Source organism: Oncorhynchus clarkii, chromosome 3 (genome assembly GCF_045791955.1).
Source record: "Oncorhynchus clarkii lewisi isolate Uvic-CL-2024 chromosome 3, UVic_Ocla_1.0, whole genome shotgun sequence".
NCBI classification, from domain to species: Eukaryota; Metazoa; Chordata; class Actinopteri; order Salmoniformes; family Salmonidae; genus Oncorhynchus; species Oncorhynchus clarkii.
Genome location: NC_092149.1, coordinates 73,539,656 through 73,549,099, shown reverse-complemented (window position 1 = coordinate 73,549,099; position 9,444 = coordinate 73,539,656). Strand labels below are relative to the sequence as shown.

At 41.9% G+C, this 9,444-nt stretch overlaps 1 protein-coding gene across 1 annotated transcript; it reads right to left on the bottom strand.

Annotated features, from left to right (window-relative positions):
• Window positions 1–7,912, bottom strand: LOC139403865 (B- and T-lymphocyte attenuator-like). The gene is made up of 6 exons (XM_071147041.1): window positions 7,755–7,912; window positions 7,179–7,493; window positions 4,819–4,860; window positions 4,577–4,708; window positions 4,434–4,471; window positions 1–3,584 (listed from the first exon to the last, which is right to left on the bottom strand). The coding sequence occupies exons 1-6, from the start codon at window positions 7,831–7,833 to the stop codon at window positions 3,276–3,278; spliced, it is 915 nt and encodes a 304-aa protein (XP_071003142.1). The 5' UTR covers window positions 7,834–7,912; the 3' UTR covers window positions 1–3,275.
• Between the last annotated feature and the right edge of the window lie 1,532 nt (window positions 7,913–9,444).

The window sequence follows — 9,444 nt, the reverse complement described above, 5'->3', positions numbered from 1 at the left end:
TCACAGTTACGCAAAGTATTACCGTCATCATCATATAGCCATAGAGAAACAGTCATCTTCATATAGCCATAGAGAAACAGTCATCTTCATATAGCCATAGAGAAACAGTCATCTTCACATAGCCATAGAGAAACAGTCATCTTCATATAGCCATAGAGAAATGTGTTTGCACGCCAGCACACGCTTGCTAACGTATTAACCTGTAGCCAGCACACACTTGCTAACGTATTAACCTGTAGCCAGCACACGCTTGCTAACGTATTAACCTGTAGCCAGCACACGCATGCAAACACATTAACCTGTAGCCAGCACACGCTTGCTAACGTATTAACCTGTAGCCAGCACACGCTTGCTAACGTATTAACCTGTAGCCAGCACACGCTTGCTAACGTATTAACCTGTAGCCAGCACACGCTTGCTAACGTATTAACCTATAGCCAGCACACGCGTGCAAACACATTAACCTGTAGCCAGCACACGCTTGCTAACGTATTAACCTGTAGCCAGCACACTCATGCAAACATATTAACCTGTAGCCAGCACACGCATGCTAATGTATTAAACTGTAGCCAGCACACGTTTGCTAACGTATTAACCTGTAGCCAGCACACGCTTGCTAACATATTAACCTGTAGCCAGCACACGCTTGCTAACGTATTAACCTGTAGCCAGCACACGCTTGCTAACGTATTAACCTGTAGCCAGCACACGCATGCAAACACATTAACCTATAGTCAGCACACGCATGCAAACACATTAACCTCTAGCCAGCACACGCATGCAAACACATTAACCTGTAGCCAGCACATGCTTGCTAACATATTAACCTGTAGCCAGCACACGCATGCAAACACATTAACCTGTAGCCAGCAAACGCATGCAAACACATTGACCTGTAGCCAGCACACGCATGCAAACACATTAACCTGTAGCCAGCACACACATGCAAACACATTAAACTGTAGCCAGCACACGCATGCAAACACATTAACCTGTAGCCAGCACACACATGCAAACACATTAACCTGTAGCCAGCACACACATGCAAACACATTAACCTGTAGCCAGCACACGCATGCAAACACATTAACCTGTAGCCAGCACACGCATGCTAACATATTAACCTGTAGCCAGCACACGCATGCAAACACATTAACCTGTAGCCAGCACACGCTTGCTAACACATTAACCTGAAGCCAGCACACGCATGCTAACATATTAACCTGTAGCCAGCACACGCATGCAAACACATTAACCTGTAGCCAGCACATGCTTGCTAACGTATTAACCTGTAGCCAGCACACGCGTGCTAACATATTAACCTGTAGCCAGCACACGCATGCTAACGTATTAACCTGTAGCCAGCACACGCTTGCTAATGTATTAACCTGTAGCCAGCACACGCTTGCTAACGTATTAACCTGTAGCCAGCACACGCTTGCTAACGTATTAACCTGTAGCCAGCACACGCATGCAAACACATTAACTTCTAGCCAGCACACGCATGCAAACACATTAACCTATAGTCAGCACACGCATGCAAACACATTAACCTCTAGCCAGCACACGCATGCAAACACATTAACCTGTAGCCAGCACATGCTTGCTAACGTATTAACCTGTAGCCAGCACACGCATGCAAACACATTAACCTGTAGCCAGCACACGCATGCAAACACATTAACCTGTAGCCAGCACACGCATGCAAACACATTAACCTGTAGCCAGCACACACATGCAAACACATTAACCTGTAGCCAGCACACGCATGCAAACACATTAACCTGTAGCCAGCACACGCATGCAAACACATTAACCTGTAGCCAGCACACGCATGCTAACATATAAACCTGTAGCCAGCACACGCTTGCTAACACATGAACTTGTTCATGTACATATATATCACTTACTGAGTCACAAGCAGACACACACACACACACACAAACACCCACACACACACCTAAACACACACAGAGTCATAAAATGTTAGGTATGAATAATTTCCCACTTTTATATTCTCACTTATAATCACCAAAATAGCTCATGGATTTTATCATTAAAATACACTCTAAAAGACCAGAAGTATGTGGACACCTGCTCATCGAACATCTCATTCCGAAATCATAATATGGAGTTGGTCAACTTTTTTTTGCCATAACAGCCTCCACTCTTCTGGGAAGGCTTTCCACTAGATGTTGGGACATTGCTGCAGCAATTTTGCTGGCCTGGACTATTAAAATCAGCCCCAAAAACAAATTCATCCATCGGACTGCCAGATGGTGATGCGTGATTCATCACTCTAGAGAACACATTTCCACTGCTCCAGAGTCCAATGGCGGCGAGCTTTACATCACTTCAGCCAGGCATTGCGCATGGTGATCTTAGGCTTGTGTGCAGCTGCTAGGCCATGGAAACCCACTTCATGAATCTCTTGACGAACAGCTGACATTGCTTGGAGAGGCAGTTTGGTACTCGGAAGTGAGTGTTGCAACCGAGGAGAGACGATTTTTAAGAGCTGCTCTTCAGCACTCGGCGGTCCCGTTCTGTGCGTTTTTTTTGCTCCTAGACGTTTCACTTAACAATAACAGCACTTACAGTTGACCGGGGCAGCTCTAGCAGGACAGAAATTTGACAAACTAACTTGTTGGAAAGGTGGCATTCTATGACAATGCCATGTTGAAAGTCACTGAGCTCTTCAGTAAGGCCATTCTACATTCTATGGAGATTGAATGGCTGTGTGCTCAATTGTATACACCTGTTAGCAATGATTGTGGCTGAAATAGCCAAATCCACTCATTTGAATGGGTGTCCATATACTTTTGAATATATAATGTATTTCTTGATAGTAATTAACAAATTATGGTTTTCCCATCATTATGTGTGAAATATCTTGAAGTGAGAGTTACCGACACCTTTGCTCCTCTAACTCTGAGGTGTGATGTGAAGGATGTTCACTCAGAAGCACATGCTCTCTAGTTCTAACACCTCTCAGTCACCCTCCACCTTTACATCTTCTTCTCTGAAACACTGCTGCACTGCGGTTAACACATTGCTCACCGTTGCAATTGCACCAGGAAGTGTGTGTCATTGAGTGCGTGACAATTATATAAAGTGCCCCCAAAAAATATAATATGAAAACAGATCCCCCCCCGATGAGTCAAATTTTCATAAACAAAAATGTTCAGCTTTCCTCTTCCTCTGTGTGAAAACAACCATCAAAGAACATAACTTACAGCACTGTACTGTTAGGGTCTGGCTGAGGTCTCTCTCAGAGCTTAGTAGACCCGGATGGCTGCGTACTCAGAGAACGTAACCTGCGGGGTCGGAATATGGGGTGATCTCAGGGACCCCCTGGTGGTCTCGTGGTTCAGGGAAGCATACACAAGGTGGCTTGACACTTGACCTCCTGCTCTGTTGTTGGAGGATGGTAGAGCTCCATTTTTCCCATTGATGCGGTTACAGTAGAGACCGTTGTCATAGAGATTGGCAGGCTGTACGGGGTTTGGGGTGGATGGTGATGATGGAAAGGTTTCCTCGGGGTTGAAGGAGAGGTCTGGACATGGTGCTGTCAGTGTGGACATCTCCTGTGTCATAAACACAGGAAGAGACATTTAGACCAGGGATGGGCATCTGGCGGCCCCCCTTTTTAAGACCCGTGGATCAATCCCTCCTCCCCAAAATATCATTCATATTATTGTTATTATTATTTTTGGAGAAAGAAAATTCAGTCGGGGTCTCAACTTACTGTTGAGAGTTAGAATAGTAGAATACACAAGGTGCCATTTCAAAATGTGGTTGTGCATCAGCAGTTTTTCTCTTGTTATGTCAGTCACTGACAGTACCTCAATCAGCCTATGTCAGCTCAAATGTTTTAGATTGGTAAATTAGTCGAGCCAGCTATCTAAACTTCTATTAGTCATGATCAAATTACTGATATCATATTAAAAACGACAAATCAAAATGTGTAGAATTACAGGAAATGAGCTGTAAAATTGCTAGACTTTTTTGATTTAGCTGTAAAACTTGCATCAAAAGTTGTTATAAAATTGCTAAATCTCCTCTCCGCATCATGGTAAAATGTGCAGAATTGCAGCAAACTTGCTTCAAAACGGCTTAATTTTCTCTAAGCCCCATGGCAAAATGTGTATAATTGCACTTAGGTCCCTCAAAAGGCTAGTGTGTGGATGTGTATGGACGTGGGTAGGAAGACCTGCAAGCGACTGTGGCTTGTGAGTTCACACCCACCCCCATCAAAGTTGCCCATCTCTCATTTAGACAGGGGCATTTAGACATGGCATAGCAATGCTATCCTTCAATATGTTTAGCATTCACATGCAAGCAGGTGTACTTAGGACCAGTATTGTCATGTTAACAGATGACATGTTGGTTAATTATGAGATGCTGTAAGAAATACAATTATTTGATTGCTTTACCTGCTTCTTTGTTCTATTTCCGGTTGACCTGCTTGGTCCTGAAAAAGATATCCATTGTAGAAACGTAACATTTTAATTTGTTCTTTATTTCAACCTTGTAAAAAAACATGCATTTTCAGTATTAAATCAATAGCGTTACTCACCGTTATATGCATGTAGACAGAAGAAAGAAAATGCTGTCACAATGACCACCAGGACTACTATTCCAACACAGATGTAAACATAAGGCATGAAGCTTGGATCATTCCTATCACGCTTTGCATCCGTTGAGTCATCTGTTAGAGTAGTAAGAGAGGTCTTAACGCCAGACACAGTTGTCACATAGGCCTACTAGTTAATGTAATGTAACTGAATGCCTGGTCAAATGAATAAAACATTGTCTTACTTGTGTTGTGGTCTGCTGTGCTTGTAATCTCCAGGTTGCTATCTATAGAAAGAAGTTTGTATGAGCGGATTAGCCATCTGGCAATTCGACAAATGTTCGACAAATCGACAAATGTATTTTTTGGGGGGAACAAAAAACTAAAAAGGGGCACTGCCAGTGGTCGATGGGCCTGTATATTATTATGTTATCATAATAATATATTTGAACATTTGCCTGACCAGTGGGCTGAGCTGAGGTCACACAAAAATGCACATTCAAAGTCAAATGCACATCAGCAAAGAGACCAGCTCAACCTCTGTCATCCGTCAGCCTAGATCATGGATCGCAAAAAACACATGTTTTTGTCCATTAAAATAACATCAAATTGATCATAAATACAGTGTAGACATTGCTAATGCTATAAATGACAATTTTAGCTAGAAATGGCTGATTTTTTATGGAATATCTACATAGGCGTACAGAGGACCATTATCAGCAAGCATCACTCCTGTGTTCCAATGGCAAGTTCTGTTAGCTAATCCAAGTTTATAATTTCTCCTGTTCTAAGAAATGAAGGCTATTCCGAGCGAGAAATTGGCAAGAAATTGATGATCTCGTACATCGCTGTGTTCTACTCCCTTCACTGAACAGCGCAAACCAGCCCTAACCAGAATAGAAAGTGGAGTGGGAGGCCCCGGCGCACAACTGAGAAAGAGGACAAGTACATTAGAGTGTCTAGTTTGAGAAACAGACACCTCACAAGTCCCAAACTGGCAGCTTCATTAAATAGTACACCCAAAACACCAGTCTCAACGTCAACAGTGAAGAGGCGACTCCGGGATGCCACGGCCAGTTGTGGCACAGCCCAGGAATGAACCCGGGTCTGTAATAATGCCTTAGACCGCTGCGCCACTTTGGAGGACACTGTATGTCTATATTCATTGTTTTATCAATGTTTATTCGCTTCTGAATCTCAAACTCTTCAACCAGCGAGTGGGTCGGGTCGGAGCATTGGACCAGTAACCAAAAGGTTGTTAGATCAAATCCCCAAGTCGACAAACATCTGTCGTTCTGTTCCTGAGCAAGGCAGTTAAACCCCATCCTGAAAACCCCCATCCTGGAAATCGATCCACATCAACATACTGTAAACTAGTCCCATCATTGTTCTATAACAAACACGGAATAATTTATATTGAATTCAAGAGAAGAAAACAGAGAGAGAGAGGGGAGAGAGAGAGAGAGACTGACAGTTCATTAATGTAGCCATTGGCTATGTTATACAGCCAAAACATAAAGGAACTGGCAGTCTCTCTCTCTGTTTTCTTCCCTTGAATTAAACAGTTAGCAGGGGGAACACATGAATGGCACTAATTTGAAATATGTAGTTAGGCTGTTATAAGGTATTATATAAACCAATGGTCATCTATAAGACATTTATTCAGTGATTTTGTTATTTGGCTAATATATGTGTTATTTCATTCATGACTAGGATGAGTAACACTTTATTTTAAGGGACCGTAATAAGTGATTTATAAGGCATTTCTAAATTGTGTCTTCACCATGTATTAATCATTACTCCCACATTAATAATTGCAGTCTCTAATCTAAAGTGAGTGCTATTTATACTTTCTAAATACTTTATAAATGTTTTGAGTGACCAATGTAATTTCTCAGGGAAAAAGATGAGCATGCCATGGCTAGACATTCCTGCAGTACCTGGTAAAGGACACACAACACAGGATGTTTAATATATATGTGAATGTGTGAATAACTAGCTTACTAACATTTACAAATATGGGAGTAATGAGTCATAAATGGTGAGCAAACACTTTGTAAATGCCTTATAAATGCCTTAATAATAGTTTATTATGGACCATTAAATAAATTGTTACCCTAAGGGACTGCTGGGCCCAGCACAGGCAGTGTGGTCCCCTGGTCTTCTGGTCCCAGTTATGCTAGGCTTAGTAGCACAGACAGCTACTGTTCCAGACAGCTCAGCAGTCAATTGCAGTGGAGGTAGGAATAGAGAGAGACACACACTGACACAGATGTACTGTCAGTTTGACCATTTTGGCTCTATATTATATATGTAAGGTAACTAACTATATGGGGGAGGCTTAGCAGAGGAAGATCAGAGGTGAGTGCAGTGGAGTTAGGAAGAAAACAGGGCAACACAGATGTATTGCCAGTTCCTTAATAGATTGGCTCTAAATGTAATAGCGCATGATGGTGCACGAGCGGCTAAAATGCCAGGGCTTAATTTTTTTTCTAGGCCGCCCCCGGGAGTTTGTCAGACAACAACGGCTTCCAGAACAACTTAGTATCTATTGATCCATTCTAAGACATTAGATTGAAAGATTAAATTAGCTTTGGTTGGTTACCTGAGACAGAGACTTTGATAGCATGGCTAACAGTTGTTGACCCATTTTCAGCAACTCCACATCTGTACAAACCATCGTCATTGATAGATATCTTTTTAAAATCCAAAATCAAAATATCTTTTTGCCTCCATCCAAATGTGACTTGCTCTGTCTCATGTATCTGTTCGCAGTTTAATAGATCCACAAATTTACACCAGGTGGCGTGTAGCTTTTTTCCACAGTGTCTCACAGGGCAGTTGATTGTTAGGGCTTTCTGAGGGACAGCATTCCAAATGGTGTTTCTTTTCACTCGCACCTCACATGTAGGGCCTTGGTCTGAAAAAAGATAGTGGAATCAGCTGAAATGAATGACTGATGGTTCATACGTGATCATACTGCTCATGCTGTAGATCACACTGGATCACATTGATCATAGAACATCAATTAAAACATGATGACCTCTTATACTTCATTCAAAAGTCAGTTGAGAAGTTTTTGATACTGTCCATCACCCCTCTTGAACTGTATTTTTTGTTGATCATAATGTAGCACAGAAATCATTTGTTTTGCATAGTATGACACAAATTGGCATCTTACCTTGAGCGTTGCCATGGACACAGAGCAGAAACAGGAGGCATAGGACCAGCGGGATGTGGTCAGAACGTGGACGGTACATCAGAGCAAAGAAGCAATGTCTTATGAGCTCTCAAAACAGGTAACGTCCGTGTCACTCAGTTAGAACAAACCCTCTGTGTATACGCACATGAAGTGACACTGATGATATGTACTGTCGATCTCTCTCTTTCTCTCACTCTCTCTCCTTCTCTCTCTCTCCTGCGTATCTTAGTGGTTTTCACTTCCTGCCCTACTACATCAGCATACCTGACATAGCCAACTTTTCTGTTGCTACTGATGTTGGGTTGTGTTTCGTATCATAGGGCTACACCCATGTGTCTGTCTTTTTATTCCATGTCTCTTCAGGGGTACCATTGGAGGACTTTGCATAAATGTTGCTCATTCAATTGATTTAGCAGCCCTTTCCTGCAGTCAAATTAATTAGTGGCCTCATGGGTGGAATGCTATTAATATTTTTCATAATTTCATAATTTTTTTGCTTAAACAATCCAGTGAATCTATGTCAAACAGTTTTGTTACAATTCAGTCTTCTGTGATGTACAGTACCATTCAAGGGTTTTTCTTTATTTTTACTATTTTCCACATTGTAGAATAATAGTGAAGACATCAAAGTTATGAAATAAAACATTTGGAATCATGTAGTAACCAAAAAAGTGTTAAACAAATCAAAACATATTTTAGATGTTATATTCTTCAAAGTCGCAATCTGCTGAAAAACGAACGATTGTCCCACTAAGAGAAAACCAGATGGGATGATGTATCGCTGCAGAATGCTGTAGTAGCCATGCTGGTTAAGTGTGCCTTGAATTCTAAATAAATCACAGACAGTGTCACCAGCAAAGCAACCCCACACCATCACAACTCCTCCTCCATGCTTCACAGTGGGATCACACATGCAGAGATCATCCGTTCACCTACTTCGCATCTCACAAAGACACGGCGGTTGGGACCATTTGGACTCAGACCAAAGGACAGATTTCCACCAGTCTAATGTCCATTGCTCGTGTTTCTTGGCCCAAGTAAGTCTCTTGTTCTTATTGGTATTCTTTTGTAGTGGTTTCTTTGCAGCAATTCGACTCTGAAGGCCTGATTCACACAGTCTCCTCTGAACAGTTGATGTTGAGATGTGTCTGTTTCTTGAACTCTGTGAAGCATTTAGTTGGGCTGAAATGTCTTAGGCTGGTAACTCTGAAGAAAATTATCCTCTGCAGCAGAGGTAACTCTGGGTCTTCCGTTCCTGTGGTGGTCCTCATGAGAGCCAGTTTCATCATAGCGCTTGATGGTTTTTGCGACTGCACTTGAAGAAACTTTAAAAGTTCTTGAAATTCTCAGAATTGACTGACCTTCATGTCTTAAAGTAATGATGGACTGTCATTTCTCTTTGCTTATTTGAGCTGTTCTTGCCATAATATGGACTTGGTATTTTACCAAATAGGGATATCTTTTGTACACGGCAGGGTAGCCTAGTTGTTGGAGCGTTGGACTAGTAACTGAAAGGTTGCAAGTTCAAATCCCCGAGCTGACAAGGTACAAATCTGTCCTTCTGCGCCTGAACAGGCAGTTAACCCACTGTTCCTAGGCTGCCATTGAAAATAAGAATTTGTTCTTAACTGACTTGCCTAGTTAAATAAAGGTAAATAAAAAAAGCCTT

Coding starts and splice junctions, on each gene's coding strand:
- LOC139403865 (XM_071147041.1), bottom strand. CDS start 7,833: ATGTACCGTCCACGTTCTGACCACATCCCGCTGGTCCTATGCCTCCTG. Junction 4,472..4,576: donor CTGTCTACATGCATATAACG/GTGAGTAACGCT, acceptor TATCTTTTTCAG/GACCAAGCAGGTCAACCGGA. Junction 3,585..4,433: donor GAAATAGAACAAAGAAGCAG/GTAAAGCAATCA, acceptor TTTATGACACAG/GAGATGTCCACACTGACAGC.